The 18,358-nt window shown below is 52.3% G+C and overlaps 5 protein-coding genes across 5 annotated transcripts; 1 reads left to right on the top strand and 4 right to left on the bottom strand.

Moving 5' to 3' along the window:
* Positions 1-2,571: 2,571 nt before the first annotated feature.
* On the top strand, positions 2,572-5,144 carry H6S33_011233 (uncharacterized protein; the record flags this gene model as incomplete). Its single annotated transcript, XM_044843120.1, has 4 exons — positions 2,572-3,106; positions 3,245-3,438; positions 3,462-4,327; positions 4,418-5,144. 4 exons carry the CDS (start codon positions 2,572-2,574, stop codon positions 5,142-5,144), a joined length of 2,322 nt encoding a protein of 773 aa, XP_044696001.1.
* A 1,823-nt stretch (positions 5,145-6,967) lies between these two features.
* H6S33_011232 (uncharacterized protein) lies at positions 6,968-7,123 on the bottom strand (the record flags this gene model as incomplete). The annotated part of the gene is made up of 1 exon (XM_044843119.1): positions 6,968-7,123. A coding segment is annotated over one exon (156 nt), but the record flags the coding sequence as incomplete, so codon positions are not given.
* Positions 7,124-9,611: 2,488 nt separating this feature from the next.
* On the bottom strand, positions 9,612-12,734 carry H6S33_011231 (uncharacterized protein; the record flags this gene model as incomplete). Its single annotated transcript, XM_044843117.1, has 3 exons — positions 9,612-9,781; positions 9,881-12,573; positions 12,685-12,734. 3 exons carry the CDS (start codon positions 12,732-12,734, stop codon positions 9,612-9,614), a joined length of 2,913 nt encoding a protein of 970 aa, XP_044695999.1.
* A 1,410-nt stretch (positions 12,735-14,144) lies between these two features.
* H6S33_011230 (uncharacterized protein) lies at positions 14,145-15,287 on the bottom strand (the record flags this gene model as incomplete). Its single annotated transcript, XM_044843116.1, has 3 exons — positions 14,145-14,790; positions 14,846-14,945; positions 14,999-15,287. The coding sequence occupies 3 exons, from the start codon at positions 15,285-15,287 to the stop codon at positions 14,145-14,147; spliced, it is 1,035 nt and encodes a 344-aa protein (XP_044695998.1).
* Positions 15,288-15,625: 338 nt separating this feature from the next.
* On the bottom strand, positions 15,626-16,453 carry H6S33_011229 (uncharacterized protein; the record flags this gene model as incomplete). The annotated part of the gene is made up of 1 exon (XM_044843115.1): positions 15,626-16,453. The coding sequence occupies one exon, from the start codon at positions 16,451-16,453 to the stop codon at positions 15,626-15,628; it is 828 nt and encodes a 275-aa protein (XP_044695997.1).
* Positions 16,454-18,358: the final 1,905 nt, after the last annotated feature.

Here is an 18,358-nt window from a genome sequence, read left to right as displayed (position 1 = left end):
TATAGCTGCTAAGCTGGGCAGAGAAGAGAAGAGCAGAGAAGAGAAAAGTAGGTAGATGTAGATGATATACAGAGCTGACAGGCACACCGCTGGTTGTTTGTTTAAACTTTGGGGCTGCCTGGAGGTGTGTGGTACGTTATGGGTGGTGGACAGATTGGGACTGATATGGATGTGCGAGTTGGACAGACAGAGCTAGAGAATTGGTTAGTTCCAACGGCTTTTTTTTCGGTTTTTAATTTGGCTGGGCCAGCTAGAAGCCGTTACATACCCTACAAACCCTACATGATTTGATACCCACCATACCTACCACAGCGGGAAACGGATTTGAAGGGAGGGGGACCAGGGATCAAGAAGTAGATCCAATATTACGGAAAGGGATAAGGCGAGACGAGGATCACCGTTGGGCCTCGTCGAAAGAGAGGGAGCAACGTTTCGCTGCTGCGTTCATCTGGCGCGTAGTAGGAGAGGTCGCGCGTTAAGTGGTGATATAACGATACATGCAAATCTCAGTTGCAGTAAGTAATGCCATTAGTCTCTTATTTCATCGATATAAGGGGGGCGAAAAGAGATATATTTGTATCTATTGATCTTTTCGCTCACCACGAATTATGATCTAAATAGCTGCTGTGTACACCGGGATGTTGTTCCCTCCCGAGGCAACCTTCTTTTCTCTTTAGCTCTGGATGTAGGCCTCGTTCACTCGCACACACACTTCTTTCGTTTCCTGCTGCCGCTGCTTTGTTTGCTTTCACACAGGTTTCTTATTCATTGTTTGCGCTGTGCGTGGGTGATGGATCAGCAGCGGTTGTAAGCTCTTTTCTTGCTTTGTTTTAGAGAATTTCTCTTCGCGAAGCAGCAAGCTTTCTATCCCATTCCTTCAACTTCTCGAGTACTGTAATAATAATAGTATTCGATACTTACCAGCCGAGGTCGATCAACGCGAGAACAGAGGCACGCTGCTTCTGCTTCTGCTGCAACGCTAGGCTCACACACACACACACTCACACACACACATCCCATCCATCATCCCTCCCACCCTACCAACCCAGGGCTGCGCCATCCCCGCTCCCAGAAACGTGGGCGGCTCTGAGATTCGGTCTAGTGACCTAGGCTACATACGCCCTTTTCCTGTCTTTCCCTTTGACCACACACTTGCTCTCGTCTGTCTCGGGGGGAATGGTTCTTGGTTTTCTAGGTATTTTGTGCATGACTAGTTTCCCTGCCTTTTACTTTTCCCTACTACATACGTTCTCGAGTATTGTTGTTGTTGGTTATACTAGAGATAGATAGATAGAGATCTGGAGTGCGCATGCGTGAGTGAGTTATTGAGCTACTGTTACCGCTAATACTGGGTTGGCTTTGTAACCAGGTGCTCTAATCTACTGTTTGTGTTGCTTCGGATCTGGATCACTGGATCAGGGTCTGGGGTGCGGGTCTACCAGTGCTAGGGTACCCGACGACGGACGCCCGTTGCTGGTTGCTTTGCAAGTTGTTACTTTTACCTATCGTTACCTACACTTTCTATTTCCACCACCAGCAGCAGCAGCAGCAGCAGCAGCACCACTCACTGCTACAACCGTCCATCACCCACTACTGGGCAGATAGACAGACCTGCCTGCCAGTGCTGCTGCTTCTACTACCATCACCTACCATCCCACATCCTACCATACCACCACAATCACAACCACCCCCCAAAACCCACATCCACATCCACACACAGGTCAGTTCTACACTCTGACCTTGCATAGGTACAATCAATACCTTGCCCCTACAGTAGCCCATCCATCCATCCATCACTTCCTTATTCCTTACTTGATTTTTTGCACCCCTAACCCACGCACCACACTCTCTCACCACTCCCCCTCGTCATTCCTTCCACCAACCAACCCACCCCCCCTCCATCCCATCATCCCGCTGCCCGCGTTTAAGCCTCACGGAGAAATAATCTTGTCCATCCAAGCCACAACTACCGACTGACCTAATAACCTTACAGCCCACTACTACTGCTGTGCTATAGACAAACCTTCAACAACCACACACACGCCTCGCCTCAACCTTACCTCACCTTCCCCTACCTCACCTTTACCTCACCACCTCTCCCTTCCACAACACCACAACGCCTGTCAATTCCGCTCACTCCCTTTCCTTTCGTCACGGTTAGGTACCACCACCTCCCCTCAACCTGCCTAGCCTTCCCCCACGCACGACGCACACGCCCTGCAGCAGGAAAATTGCTGGGAAGGGTGCGAAAAAAAGGAAGGCTCGTCAGAGTAACGAAGGCTACAGGAGCCGGAGAAGGGGGAAATAAAAAAGGAAGGAAACAAAGGGAAAAAAAAGGGAAAAAAAGAAAAAACAATTAATCATCCCATTCATTCATCCATCCATCCATCCATCCCCCCCCCTCTCCTCCTCCCCACCCCCGTCCACTCACAGTACTCCGACCACACTGCTACGCACAGGAAAAATAAAATAAAAATAGAATCCAGTGCCTACAGGTAGTTTGAGGGCAGAAGCCAGAGGGGAGGAAACAGATCTACACACACACACTCACTCAACACCACCACCACCGGAATGGCTCACACCGCCGTCGCGTCTACCTCGTCGGACGACGGCGAGGACATTGGCGCGCGTCTTCGGAAGCTAAATCTACCACAGAGGCCGCTGATCATGGACAAGGTCAACCGCCCGCGCCAGCGACACTGCGGGCACAGCGAAACCGAGAAGTGCTGGTGCTACGAGTACACGACGATGCTGCCCCGGCCTGAGTACGAGGGGAAGTGGCTCCCGGATAGCCCTGAGCCGCTGGAAACTCCGGCGAAGGTCTTGACGAACGGGAACAGCAGGGGCAGAGATGGGCGGGAGGACAGGGACAGGGACAGGGAGGAGCGCGATGCGGGTGGGAGCGGTGGTGCTGGGACGGGGACGGGGACGGCGAGAGTGAATGGGACGAACAAGTTGCCGGAGAAGAAGAAGTTTAGCTTGGGGCAGTACAAGGATAGGAAGCTGGCTGGAAAGACGCCCGCGAAGACGAATCCTTCTCTTCCCCCTCCTCCTCCACCCCCTCCTACTTCGCATCCTCCTGCTGGCGTTGCGGCTGCGGCTCTTGGTGCTACATCCAAGAATTCCCCTATGAGGACAGGGGACAAAAAGTCGGTTTTATTTACTTATTTACATGCATTTTACAACACCCCTGTACTACGAGGGTATGGGGAAAACTTCACAATTGCTGACGGGGTTCGTGTAGGTCCAAGGAAGGCTCAGTGGACTCCCAGGAGACAATCCGGAACTCCAGAGAAGCTCGACGGAGCCCAATTTCGCGACGAAGCCCTCCACGACGAAGCCCTTCGCGACGGAGAAGCCCTTCCAGGCGAAGCCCTCCACGGCGGAGCCCGTCGCGGGACGATCAGCCGCCTCCCAGGAAACGACACAGGACCCCCAGTCCTCAGCGACCGCCCCCCCAGCCAGCTCCAGCTACTCCATCACTCCCACCGCTGCCCCCATTGCTCAGCCCTACGCTCCCCCAAGCTATTGAGGATGCTCTCGCGCTGCTGGAAGAAAACAATAGGTCACGCGGTGGCACGAGGGAGGACGGATACGACAGCTCAATTGCTTTGAGCTCGCGCAAACGGCAACGCGCACCATCCGATACTGAGCGTCCTGGTCGAAAGACTCTCGCGCCAGGGAAGAAACTGCCGGGATCCAGCACGAACACGCCATCGTCGCGCTCCCCACGCAACAATCCCTCACCCACAAAATCGGCCGCGCCCAGCAACAAGACCATCAGGACCAATCTTGGCGGCAACACAACCCCCAAAATGGTTGCGTCGAAAACAGTGCAGAAGCGACCGGCGAGCCCCAAACAGTCGTCGCCATTGCCGAGAAGCTCGAAAACATCTTCAAAATTCCCGCCGGCTTCGGTGTCTGCTGCTGCGGGCCCGGAAAAGAAGTCGCTGATTGTCCGGCTGAAATTCTCAAAGAGACGCGCGAAGGATGTCGCGATCCTGCTGCTGCTCAAACCTAGCCCTAAGCGACAACGCCAAGATGATCATCTGCTGCCGGCGCCAGCCGCGAAGCGACAGGCTGTTGCGTCTGGGAGATCTCCCGCTTTCAAGTCTCCCGCTTTGAAGGTGCCGAAGGAAAAGGACATAACAACCACCCCTCCGAAAAAGGTCAATGGCCATCCCACCACGACGGCTCTGAAAAGGACGGCGTCGGAGGGACATGCGCAAACACCGAGCAAGGATGAAAGGAATGGTGGTGCCCCGAGAAAGCCGTTGGATCACTCTGTGCAGTCCAGGGTGGAGAATTTTAGGGCAGAGTATCAGAGGTATATAAAAAAAATTCCAAGACATGCTTCCATTCGTTACCCTATTTTTTGCGTGCATTTGGTGTTAATGTTTTTGATGTTTTCTTGCAGGTATGCGGAGTGGGGGAAGCTTTCGAAATATGAAGCTGACAGAACATTCAAACACCAAACTGAAATTGATAAGGAAAAGACCCGATACGCAACAGTAGTAGCGGTTGATTCCGTCCTATGTTACATCCTTTCTTTCATGTGTGAAGAGGAGGCCAAGGCGCTCGAACAGCGATCTCCCCCGATAGACACCTGGCGTTCAATTGTTCCTTTATCAAAGTTTGTTGCCGAGAAATGTTATACTTACCCCCCACTCCATGGTCTGTGCAAACAGCTCGAAGCTATTATCCGACAGCACCTGTTTGATATGGAGATTGCTGCATTCGAAAAGGTACCACTCCCGGACTCCGCCTCCAAAGCCCCCACTCCCGACTCGGGCACCAACACAAACGGTGTCAGCATCGACCGCACAACCTACCTCAAGCACCGAAGCACCATTGTCCGCGAGGCCCGTGAACTCAAGGACTGCTGGCTCGACGGCATGCGCTACCTCACGCTCGACGTCATCCAAAGCCAGTTCCCCCACACCTGGGCTGAGCGGTCGCGCAAGTTTGTTGATCCCACAGCGTCGACACTGAAGGTGGGAAAGTACAAGCACTCGTTTCAGCTGCCGCTGCATCCGAATACGTGTATGATTGAGGCGCTCAACTTTGGATTTCTGTTTCTGCAGGAGTGGGCAGCAGCGGAGGGGATAAAGGATTTCAAAAGTAAGCTGGGTGTCTTTTTATGAGCACCCACCGACTGATGAGGGGGAGGGGGCTGGATGGCGTGGGTCAAAATAAAATGGGATGATTTACAATGAAGTTAGGAGACAAAGGATATATGGCTTATGTGTGGGGCTTCTGGAAAATGGACCTCTTACTATCACTCGAATACACTGACTGATCGACTAACCTAGCTTCTAATGTGGGAAAGGGGGCGCATTAACTACTAATGAATTTTTCTGTCTATTTTTTTTATACCTAAAAACGGTGTTGGGCCTGGCCTTTTTTTTTTTTCTTTACGGGAAGGGGATTATTTAGGGGGTCATCAATTTCTTTTTTTTAGTTCTTTTCTTTTCTTGGTTCGTTTTCCTTTTGCCTTTTTCTTTTCCTTTTTTCATTTTGTTTTTGTGTTTTTTGACAAGGGCAAGGGAGTTTTTTGTGTTATAAATTTCTTTTTCTTTTTTCTCATCTCCTTTTATTTTATTTTATATATGTTCCTGACCTGATTTGTCATCTTACAGCTTTAAGTAGTAGGTATTCAATAATTTCCTCCGCCATATTTGTTCCTCTCTATCTTCTTTTTTCTTTTTTCTGGTTTTCTCCGGCTGTTATCTTATCTTATCTCCATCTTATCTTCAGCGAATGGATCTGAGGGAAGGGAGATGAGGATTGGGGATTGGGGATTGGGGATTGGGGATTGGGGATTGGGAATAAAGACCAGCAGCTACGTAGTGTTACGATGATGCTTTTCTTTATCTTTTTCTTTTTTTTTGGCTTGTTTTTTATGTCTTCTTTGTGCGTGCACAGCACGAGGTTTCCTTCCTCCCTCATCATTCCCGTGAGAATGATGGCTGGGGCCAAAAAAGTGGTATTTACGTCTTTTCTTTCTGTTTTTACTCTTCTCTGATGATATGGGCCTGTTTATACTACCTACTTAACTACTTACCACCCCCCAACCCCCGCTATTGTAGCCTCCTAGTCTTTATTGTTTATTACTCACCTCACCACATATCGTCCTCCCTCGTCTTTTTACCCGGCTCACATAGTAGCTTGTGTGGAGCGGGGAGTACCCATGGTGCTTTTTTTGTTAGTCTGTTTGGTTGTTTATTGGGTTGTAGGCAGTGCTATAACTGGAGCTTTTATGCCTGCCCCTTCGTTCTTTTTGTCGTTTCTTTCTCTGTCATTGAATACGCGTTGGGATACTTTACCACACCCTTCTTCTTTTTCTCTTGTGTTGTGTTTGAACCTTCACTTCCTCCTTTCTCGTTGCGTTATGTTTCGTTACCTTTCTTTTGGGTTTCTCCACGGCGCCTTTCTGTTTTCTCCTTTCTATTTTCTCTCAGCTATTGTTTTTTTTTCTTTTGGGACATGCGGTTCAAAAAAAACTGTTCTTTTTGTGTCTATAACTTTTTTTTCCTTCCCCCCTGGCTAGTTGTAGCTATTCTATTCTTCTTTTTGAACCTTTTTTCTGTGTTTTCATGCGTGTTTTTAGATGATGGGTGTAGTAGGTGTACAATATCGATGGTTCTTGTCTTCCCCCCCCGATTTTCTTTCTTCTTCGATAATCCTCTCTTTTTTTTTTTTAGTTTGGCCGGGGGGGAGAGGAGAGAGAGCAAAATAAATTTCTTGCATATGATAATGGTTTGAATACGGATACGGGGTGGTGATGGTGTGCGATGTGGGAACGCGATACCCGATGAGGTGCTGTGCACCGAGTGAATGGGAGGGAGAGTATTGGGTTTAGGTGGTGGTGGTGGAAAGTGAATGAGAAAGTGAAAGTGCAAGATCCTGCTTCATGCATGGTTGTAAGGATATTATAGGGCTTCGTGTGTTCGAGCGAGACTTGTACCTTCAAAAAGAAATACTTGCTGTCGTCGAAGTAGACATATTTGTCTCTATTTCGACTCCGGCCTCTAATGTTCCTGGTTCCGTAGACGGCCAGTCGAGGAAATACATGTACATTCACCCTGTTTCCTATTCTCCGGGGCTGCCGAGGAACACTCATAAACCTGGGCACAATATTCCAGAGGCTTTTAAGGGCATTAGAAAGCTACCTACCATCTACCGCTTCCTATGGCCTAATCAGCTGAAGTGTCGCCCAGAGGGGCCGAGTTCGATAGTTCGAACCTCCCAGACTTGGTGGGAAAACATACACTGTGTGACTGGGTAAAGGAGCAGAGCGGGATGCCTCTCCTTTTCGCTGCTCTGTTTTTTTTTTTTTTTTTTTTTTTTTTGGTGGATACATAGCTTAGTGGGTAGCATGAGGTATAATGTACTTACAACCTACAATACGTTAGAGATCCAGCTAGACATGCTACTGGGACGAGCCCTTCAAGGTAGTGGGGTAGGGAAGTATGTAGTAATCTCGCTTGCTTTTTCTCACTCGCACTTTTCACCACTTACGCCATTTACGGGGAAGGCATGGGGGATCCCGCTCTTCATACTGAAGTTCAAAGAGGATCACGGTTTTCAGGCAACCATAGCACACAGCACATACTCGCCCAACACCGACGCTTAGACTAGGAAAGAGGGCGTAACATATGAATACGGACACACAGGGGGCGGTCTGCGTTTTCCAGCCATCGGCCCAGCAAGCTTCAGCTCTGGGCTTCTACCACGTAGCTTCGTCATCCGAGACGAGTCGTCCCAGAGTAGCAATCAGCTTATTAAGTAGCCAGTGACTACCTTCTATGCCTTGAAACGCATAAAATTATAAGCCTCATACAACTCTTACCGAATCCTTATCTAGATCGTAGGCTCACAAAAAGCTTACTCGCCACACTGAGAAGGCTATTGGGAGCCTATGTTCTGGTTAAGGCTACCAGATAAGCCTTATTTTATGCATTCCGACGGTAAGGTAGTGTTACTTAAGAGCTATGACACAGCTGGGCCTTTTGTGACCGACTCGTTGGAAAATAAAGAGCCTAACTTACATAGCTACAGTTCTAGTTAGTCACGGATCGGACAGGTCCGGACAGCTGACCTGTACGTGTTTGACCCATCCAGATATACATTGACAGCGTGGTGTGGCGTCTGAGCCCAGGACCAACGATGCGAGTTGCCACCATGAATCACTACATGTAGCTGTGTAGTCATCTACATGTAGCTGTGTAGTCACCTATTCATTGGGACTGTACTGGCCCGGCCTGTCGCGGATACCACGCTGTCCCTTACACCCCTAGCTTCGCCACCACTATCCCTTAAGCTGTCGATGCTGACCCCCCCCCCCCCCCCCCAATAACAGAGGAATTAGATTTGTGTGAGAGATCTATTATTTGATAAGAGAGAGATAACGGGATCTGGATCTGTTAGTAAAGCCACGCCAAATTTGCTTTTTTTTTTTGGTGGGTCAGCATTTTCGCGACAGCTTAAGGGATAGCTATAGCTATAGGGTTGAGGTTCTGGTATATACTTGTCTTAGTACAGGTGCTGTTGAGTAGAGTACTTGTAACTATAGCTAGCTGTTAAGGATCGGTCTACAGCTTCTTCTCCTCAAGCTTACTACCTACCTACCCACGCCACAGTACGTGATATCTATCTCTACATCATCCAAAGGAACCATTCAATACAGCCCCTACCCCCTACTTCCCACTACTATCCCATCCACCCCCCCCGCGCCCAAAAGCCAAACCAGACAGTCACGTGAAACAATCATCACACACCATCACTCGATCCTCACACGCCATCACTCGCTGCGAGGTTGTCGCGCCATAGGGTGTCACTCGGTATGCCCCCCACTTACTACTATTCACCCACACCACTACTCACCCATCTTCTTATCCACCACTACTCACACTCCCACTCGCACTTGCCTACTCACACCACATACCACCCATATCTTCGAAAGGGAAGACACAAATACCACAAACCAAACCACACTAATTATTTTAACCCCCGCAATAGAGTACAGTGCAGCTACAGCTACAGACAGTATTATAACGGTACAAATAAGCTACCATACCTTTCCCCCCCCCCCCTTGCCCTCTTCCCCGCTCTCCCTCCCGCTCCCCGCTTCCGCCCCCTCCCTGCGGGTATACAACATACACAGCCCAACCAAGAAGCAATAAAAGAAGGAAAGGAAGAGGAAAAAGAAGAGAAAACAATAGAAAAGAAAAAAAGAAAAGAAAAAAAAGAGAAGAACACAGAAAGAAAGATAGAGAAGATAGAAGAGAGGATATAGTACCCAACTAACTAACTGCGGCTAAAATTCGTAATCATACACCGACCATCCCAACGCTGCAGCAGCAGCCGGAGGAGGACAATACCACTTCAAGACAACAAACAACACTTCAAGAAAAAGACAATAGAATCCAAACACAAGAGAAGAAGAAGGTAAAGCGCATATCCAGAATCGCGGTGGAAGCTGTAAGAAGGTACAAGAAATACACGACACAAAACGGAAACAGAACAAGCAGGACGCCAGGGGAAAAAAAATAGACAGGATAGAGGGCGCTGGGGAGGGGTTAGCTCCGTTTTTCCCTCTCAAGTCTAAATCAATCCTCGGCCATATCTGCATCCCCGTCGTCGTCTTCTCCCCCTTCTTCGCCTTCGGCTTCCTCTTCATCGTCGTCGCTGCTGCCGCCACTGACGACCTTCTCGCAGCCCTGGGCGAAGAACATCTTTGCTTTGAAGTCGTAGGGGTTCTCGATGGAGTATAGGTTCCCTATCACGCACCTCACATGTCAGCTCCATCACCAAAAAAGAAACAAGAAAAAGGTAAAAAGTAAACCACAAATCAAATCGCACAGAAGGGCAAACCAACCTCTCGGCACCATAAACTGCGCCCCCCTCCTCACCCTAAACGCATTCTCGCCCACCCTCACCGCGACCTTGCCCTCAATGACATAAAACACCAAATGCATCTTCCCCGAATTCTTCGTCCTCTTGACACCCCCCGGCGGTATCTCGACCATCCCCGTCCCAAAAAACTCCTCCGTACACGTCTTCACAAACGTAAAATCCCCATTCGCAACCTCCACCGTCACAATGCGATTCCGCGAAAACGCCAGCTCCCGCTCCTCCAGCTCCTCCTCATCCGCATTGGCATTGGCACGAGCACGCTCACGAAAAGTCTTGACATACCCGCGCACCACGCCAATCTCGCCGTCCACAACCCTCGTCTCCCAGTCCTCCTCCTCGGGGTCGCTATCCCCCTCATCACTCTTCACCCGCTTCCTCTTCACACCCGTGGCAGCGGCAGGCCGCTTCCGCTTCGTCCCCGCGCCTCCTCGCCGCGCCTCCTCCTCGTCGCTCTCGACGCGGATCACCTCCGCGATCGTCGGCATCGCCATCTTGTCCTTGTCGCGCTGGCCGTCGAGCTGATACACCACCTTCTCGCCCCTCCAGTATGCGAGCGGCGGCAGCGTCGCGCGGGTGGATCGTCTTGCGCCCGCGGCCCCCGCTTCAACAGAGGTTGCGCGCGAGGGCGGCGGCTGCGTGATGATGCGCTGGCTGCCCTTTTTGGCGACTACTGCTGCGGAGGCGCGCTTGGAGCTGGGGCGCGGCGTGAAGGACTGCAGTTCGGGGCTGAGCTGCTTGGTGGGCGCTTTACCTTTACCCTTGGCTTTGGGTTTGGCTTTGGGTTTGGCGGCGGTGGCGGTGGCGGTGGTAGCGGTCTTGCTGCGCTTTCGTGTCGGGCCGGCGTCTTCAGTGTCGGTGGGCTGCTGCTGCGTGGCCTCGAGCGGCGACTCGGGGATCTCGATGACCTTCTTACCGCCGGTGCGGCGGCCCCGTGTAGTGGCTGGCTCGGAGTCTTCAGAGTCCACTGCAGGCTGGGCCGCGACCTTCTTGACCCGCTCTGTCGCCTTCACCGCCTTCTTCCCCGCGCGTGCGCCCTTAGCTGGTGGTGCGGGGGGGTCAGACTCTGTCTCGGCCTCCTCCTCCTCCTCCTCCTCCTCGTTGTCAATGACCTTTGCAGCGGCAGCGGCTTTTCCACGGCCCTTGACCGGCTGCTTAGGCGCTGCTGGCTCTTCCTCGTCGGCCTCTGCTTCAGGTTCGGGGGCTGCGGGCTTCGCAGTCTTCTTCTGGCGACCTCTGGGTTTCGGCGCCGGCGCTTGAGCGGACTCAGTCTCTGCCTCGGGCTCCGACGCAGTCTTCGCCGCGGTCTGCTTCTTTGCACGGCCGTTCTTGGGACGGGGCGCGGCTTCCTCCTCTTCCTCGACTTCCGGGACGGCCTTGGCCGTCTTTTTGGGGCGTGCGTTCTTCGGCTTCGCAGCAGGCTCTGTGTCCATCTCCATCTCCGGTTCTGCCTCCGGTTCTGCCTCAATCTCCGGCTCTGGTTCTGGCTCTGTAGTCTTCGCAGCCTTCTTGTTCCCGCGCGCCACAACTTTCCGTTTCGGAGTCGGGTCCTCGACCTCTTCTTCTTCCTCGGCTTCTGGCTCAACGGCTTTCGCCTTCTTCCCCCTGCCCGCCACAGCTTTCGGCTTCGTCGTCGGCCCCGGGACCTCCTCCACCTCCTCCACATCGTCCTCTTCCGCCTCCTCCGGTTCTGGCGCCGTAACCTTCGTAGTCGTCTTCCGTCCGCGGTTATTCGCCGCTTTCGGCTTCGTCGCCGGCGTAGCCTCCGCCTCGACCTCCGTGTCCGCCTCCGACTCCGGCTCCGGGACGACCTTGGCCGCGGCCTTCTTCGCGCGCGCAGTGGCAGGCTTAGTCTTCAGCGTCGGCTCAGCCTCGGCCTCCTCCTCCTCGGGCTGTTCCTCCTCTGGCTCCGGCTCTGACACGACCGCCGCCTTCCTGCCCTTCCCCTTCGCGCTGCCATTAACCTTCTTCTTCTCCGTCGACGCCGCCGCCGCCGCCGTCTTCCCCCTCCCCTTCGCCGCCGCCGGCGTCACAGCAGCCTCCACAAGACTATCCTCCTCCGCAAACCCACCCCCACCCCCGCCCAGCTCCCCATCCGACTCCACCTCGTCCTCCAGCAGCGACAACGCCTTCTGCGCCACAGGCGCCTTCTTACTAACCAGCAGCCCGCCCCTCTTCGCCGGCGCCTTCTTCGCCTTCACGGGCGCCGGCGACGACGACGACACCGTCTCCTCCGCCACCCCCGGCAGCACTGGCAACGCCGGCGAGCTCAACACTGCTGCGCCGGTAAACAACATCCTCTCCACGCCGCCCTCCGCGGGCGTCCCCAGCCCCACGCTCGCCGCCCTCCGCGCCGGCGTGCCGCCAATCGCCGTCTTGGCTGGCGAGCGCGCGCGCGGTGGCAGCGACGCCCGGTCGCGGCTGAGGCGTGCGGGGGTCGGGCTGGTGGTGGTGACGAGGTCCATGCTCATTGACAGCTTTGCCGGGGAGCTCGTGGGCTGCTGGGCGGTGGTGGTAGTGGTGGGGGCGAGGGCAGCGCCGGGGGTCTTGGATGTGGGTGGTGCGGGGGTCTTGGTGGGCGAGCTGAAGAAGCCCGAGAGCGGCTCCATGCCGAGTTCGTCGCGGTGGCCGGTGTCGCGGATGGTGACGCCGGTTTTGCTAGGGGTGTGTTAGTACTGCGAGCGAGCGAACGGACGGGCTTGCGAGTGAGAGGCAGCGGGGGGGGGGGGGGGGGGGGAAGACAGAGTGGAGAGAGGGGAGAGAACGTACCGTCCAGCGACACCGATATCAGTAAAGTTTGTGTCGCGCTTCGGCGGCATTGTTGCTGACTCTTACAGGTAGGGTGTTGTTCGATATTTTCGATTGTTGCGATTTCTTCAATATTTTTTTTCTTCTTCTGGGACTGTTATTGACACAGACAGACGTACACCCGGATGGACTGCGAGCGATATCTTATGGCCCGCGGGGGGTGTAATTGGCTTGTGAATAGATTCTCCCGTAGGGGTGAGGTGAGGTGAGGTGAGAGACTGGGCGCAGTCTTCGGGGGGTGGGGGGTGGGGGGTGGGGGGGTGCGTGAGGACTGATTGATTGATTGATTGATAGAGACAGTTCGATGGTGAGAGCGAGCGTGTCTTGTTCCTGCCCTTCGCTTTCCCTCGCGCAACGAAGAACGCGTCTGTGCCTGACTGGGGACGTGCGGTACCGCGTGTGCGCGGAGATCTGGGACTGGGTGGGAATAGCACGTGCGGGGGGTGGGTCACGTGGGTGGGATGTCGATATCTGGGGGCACGTGAAAGGTGAAGTGAAGTGAGGTGAGAGAGCGAGGTGAGGTGAGGTGAGTGTGGAGGGGTTGAGTGAGAAGTGTGTGGGTTGTGGGTTGTGGGTTGTGGGTTGTGGGTTGTGGGTTGAAGGTGGGGGTCGGCACAAACAAATAGTATCACACGACATCAACTACATAGTTAGCTGCCCACAAGGAATCGATCCTGGGACAGCACAGGCACTGGATCTCTCTCTCTCTCTCTGTGTGTGTGGGTGTGTGTTTCGACCCCATCTATAACCTAACCTACAAACAAAACGCAAATCAAAAGCAAAAACAAAACAAAACCCTCCTCTCAACTAGTACTTTTGGTGTTTCCCACGTACGACGAACTGCTAACCCATACTTACAATATAACAACAAAAAAAAAAAAAAAAAGAGGGAGAAAAAGGCCTCACAGTGAAGGATGGATAGATAGATGCACATGAACACAATACGAACCAGTAACCAAGAACCGGGAACGAGGGACCATGAACGAGGAATCAAGAGGGGCGCAAGTAATGGGGGATAGATATCCCTTCATACGGACGATAAAAAAAAAAAAGACACTCCACTAACAACTAACTCCGTGCACGCGACCCGTTGGCTCCGAAGACAAGATAAAAAAGAAGTAAAAAGGTAAAATAGAGGAACAGAGAAATGACAATAAGGTGAAGAAGAAGCAACCTCTCACTCTCAATCCCATCGTTCCATTCCTCCCCAAAGTTTATATATCAATCGTGAATCGGGAGAAAGAAGAAGAAAAAAAGCTACACCACATGGACACACCCGCAATTCAATCCACGATCCCCCCAATCCCCCAATCAAAACAGAAGAGAAAGAAAGAAAGAAGTCTACCGGAAAATAAAAGAAACAAGACCACTCGTAAGAAAAATCGTTATAGAAAAAGGTAAAAACTAACAGAAGAAGCAGCTTAGCCACCAAACACCATCTGCGCCTCCCTACAGTGCCCGCCATTCGGTCCCTCCGACCCCACACACACCAAGCACGCATCCACGATATTACTCAAGCACCCCTCTGTCGCCCCAAGCACCGCCCATCCAATAGCCCCCGCAATCATCCCCACAATGTACCCGTATGCGCTCCCGCCATTGATGTCCCTCGCGGTCGTGACCCAGGCTCCTATCCCCATACTCAGCGCTGTGATGCCGCGGGTGGCTGTCAAAAGCATTTTGCTGAACTTGTAGGCCGTGCGTGGGTGCTTCCCGGTCCCGTACCCCGCGGTGTCAATGAACCTCATGCCGGCGACGGCGCGGGAAGACGCTATCAAGGGCTGTGAGTGGATCGCGGCGTAGGTCAGTGTCAAGGGGTTGGTGAGTGATGCCACTGGCGAGGTGATGAAGCTGTAGCAGAACATGTGGATGAAGGCTGCAATGCGTCTTGGAGCCACCATTAACGGAACGCGGACCAGAAGTGCGACGAGTGAGGAGAAGCAGATTGTTCCAAAGAGAGTTGTGGTGGAGTGTGTAAACGCAGCCTGCATGATATCCTTTGATGAAGCTTTCGGAATCTGGTGTCTGTGAAAATACCATTGGGAAACCGTCGCGGCAGAAGTTGCCCTGTGAAATGTTAATATCGTGAAACTCCGGGAAAAAAAAACAAATATCGACTTACCTCTGGATATTTGAACAGATCCCCAAAGTCCACAGATACATCATGATGTAGTATGTAGCGAGCATCATCATCTTGGTATCCAAATGCCACAAAGGAACGCCTACTCCCGTCAGCTCCGCCCAATCATCTCCATCTCACAACAACAAAACTCACCTCCTACGATGTAGTTCCCCATCCAAAACATTCTCGTAAACATGGCAACCCACACCCAGGTAAACACACAAATGGCTCCCAGGGTCCCAAAGCTCAAAAGCACCAAGGCTGCATTCTCTCCAAGGATTTTACAAGCAAGCTGGATAATTCCTATAGCGCGGCCCAGCGCATTCTTTCCTCTCCACGCAAAAAAGACCCAGAATGCGGCCATGATCGCTGGGAAAATACTACCCCACCTCATGGCTTTATCTTGCGGGGCGTCACCTTCCCATTTCCCGCGATAAGACATGATGAGTGGGTACATGCTCAAGGCCACCAGAATTATAGGCACTGCTCCCAATATGAGGAAGAGCAGCGGTTTTACAAATGCCCGGAGAAGGTACATCCACACTAACGAAACTCCGATTGCAAGAAGTGTGTCCACTGTGAGAAGATGGATTGAGGATTGGATCGTGCGATATACTGTATCGAGACCACCCAAATTCAATTTTTCAGTGTGTAGCCACACCACGAAAGATGTGGTAAATAAGCAAGTCATCAGCACCATATATAAAGTTCCCCATATCGCATCATGTGACGGAGGCTCTAGGGGCGGATATGCCACCTGTTGAGGAATCTAAAAGACACTTAGTATAAACTTGGATCGATCAACCCAAGCTCAAAAACAAACAGGAGCCATGACGGGGAGAAAGTGGGGGGTCTTACAATGCTCATATGGGGCCCGCGCGGCTGCGTAGGCGATGACAGTCGCGGCATGAATGTGGTCTCCGCCTTTTTATCTGGCAACCCAGACTTTGGCGGCGGCGGGCTTCTGAACTGCTGAAACGCAGGCTCCTCCTCCTCATCATCATCATCCGACGGCATCTGAATGCAGATATCTCTTGGAGGCCGATCCGCTCCATCGTCATCGTCTTCATCCTCCAACAAATGCCGCCTTTCATAACCACCGAACGGCCTTTGAACAGCTGATTCTACCATATCCGAATGGTCGATCCCCTCCGGCATCATTCCCAGCCGCACGCTATCATCCAGGCCAATATCTACCATTCTCCCCTTTCCTTTCTCACCTTTTTCCGTACCGTCGCTCCCAACGGAGCTTGTTCTTGACGTCGACCTCACCACCGAGGACCCAGCGGACTTCGAAGCTCTCCACGAGCTCCTGATGGTGTTTGTGTTTCCCAAGACCGACAATCTCGACTTCCCTTTCCCCCCGCTCTGCCGTAGCTCCTGCGTGCTCCCACCAGAATAGTCGCCATCCTCCTCGTCGTCTTCCTCATGAACTGTCGCGTTCGAGGATGCATATGCCCCGAAATGCCGCCGGCTGCTCTTCAAAGCATAGAAATCCTGCACCTCCTGTTCGTGTTCCTCGTCCGGGGGCATAAAGTCGGCAGCCGAGTGGAATAGCGGTGCGGTGTTGTGTGGGTTGTTTAGACGGCCCTCACGTATAGCACTCATCCGAGTCTGGGACTGCGCCAGAAACCGGGAAGCATCTGGGAGCAACACATTTTCTCAGTTAGCTAGGGAACCGGGTATAGCATGCGAAAGGGAAAACGCAAAAGTCGAGTTCGGGAAAAAATATTAAGATACGATAGGTGGATGGGGGGAACGGATGAGCGGCGCTGACGGAACTGGAAGGACAACATCATTTTTTCTACGGAGGGGTTATGGGAGGGGTTCAAGATTACATTCGGAAAACATGATGGCGAGGCAGAGATGCCTTTGTGCCCTAGCGAAACAGAAGCTATCAAGAACGGCGAAGCAGCGGCAGCGGTAGACGAGAGTGGGCCTTTATCACTATTGATAGAAAGTCGATGGATAAATTTTGTTGTTCGTTGATGGGGGGGGGGTGCGGACGCTCAAACGAGAACGAGAGGTTGAGAGAGGAAGATGAGGCGGCACTTGGTTGTGTTGTAGACGGGGAGGGAAACGGGGCCCAGGCGAGACACAGGTATGTATGTAATAGGCGGGTGTGAAAGAGTCAACCTCTGTCACAAGCAAGCAAGGAAGCACAGGGGAGCTCTATCAATCAACAACCAGCGATAGAGACGACGCTCCAAAGGGCTTTTTCTCCTTTGCACCCCTGTGGGGAAGCTGGTGCCTTTGTAACAAAAAATGAAATAAAATAAAGGTCTCTCTTCACAATAGAAATCATGCACGCATACCCACTGGACTTAACTTGTTGGAACCTTCAAGGCAACTGACCGACAAATGATAATAAAGCAGCCATCCGCATCGACATATCACGCTGCTCCTGCGAAAAAAAAAGGCTCTTGTGCGCTCACTTTCTTGCCACAAGACCAAGACCTAGGAGGAGCGCAGAGGAGGGAGGGGAGGTTACTAATATCGCCAAGCCACGTCTCCACCTGTCTGTCTCGAGAGTCGCAAGCTGCATGCATGCTTTCAAGATCATGGAATCTTTGACTCTTAATCGGCAGGCAAAATAGGTACATGCCGCAGCTGTTGCTTCGCTGGCCCTTGTATGTATGTAGTACCTTCACTCTGTACCTCAGATCTGCTACAAAAGGTCCCGTTGGGGAAAGCATATCCTGTGTCCACCTCTGGCTCCGCGGCCAGCTACATGCTCCAGAGCAGAATCATAGCACACATCCAGATCAGATCACCGTTCACCGTTCACCGTTCACTCACCACCCCAGTACATGTATGATGTAGGGTCCTCGACTCTGGCTTACTTCATAGGCACATCGAAGCAAGGGTAGCATGGGTCAGGTACGGCACCCTGCTTGCCGAAAAGGGTTTACTTGGGATGCAAGCCACGAAGCGAGTGCAGAATTAGGGGCAAGCGAAGCTATTTTTGCCCTCGCGGACCAAACGTCAACTTGAGCCTCATGTCTCCTCTGCTCTCCAACATAGATCTGGGTCATAGATTCATCATTGACTTCAGTTGGCCGGGGGACAACCATCACCTGAACAATCAGAATCTTGCACAAGTAAATATCCCTCCCGCAACTAGATCATCTGTATTCGTGCAACCCTTCCTCAGTGGACTGTAAGATCTAGCTTCCTTTTCGTCCCTGGGACCTGGATTCTGTAACCAGGCAGGGGTTACAGACCTACAGCCATTATGCTAGCGCATTATGGAACCCACCAAATGGCGCTGGCAGTTCCAAGCAGAGCAAGAACCTGGAGCAACAGCAAACAGGTCAAGGGCCCTTCTCCTACGTGCAGTATTAGTGGCTTGGCAGGTTAGATGTTCCCGCAGGGGCACGATAACACGATCTGGGCGGAATTAGCTTTCCCCAGCGTTGCACCAGAGCCCAAATGCAGTAGAAACCTTTTTTTTCGTGGGCTGATTGAGAAGGAGATGACAAACGGTACACAAGAACGGGATGAGTTGACGGA

This window comes from Morchella sextelata (assembly GCF_020137385.1).
Source record: "Morchella sextelata strain SCLS chromosome Unknown scls_6, whole genome shotgun sequence".
Lineage (NCBI taxonomy): Eukaryota > Fungi > Ascomycota > Pezizomycetes > Pezizales > Morchellaceae > Morchella > Morchella sextelata.
This window is presented reverse-complemented; position numbering and strand designations above follow the sequence as displayed.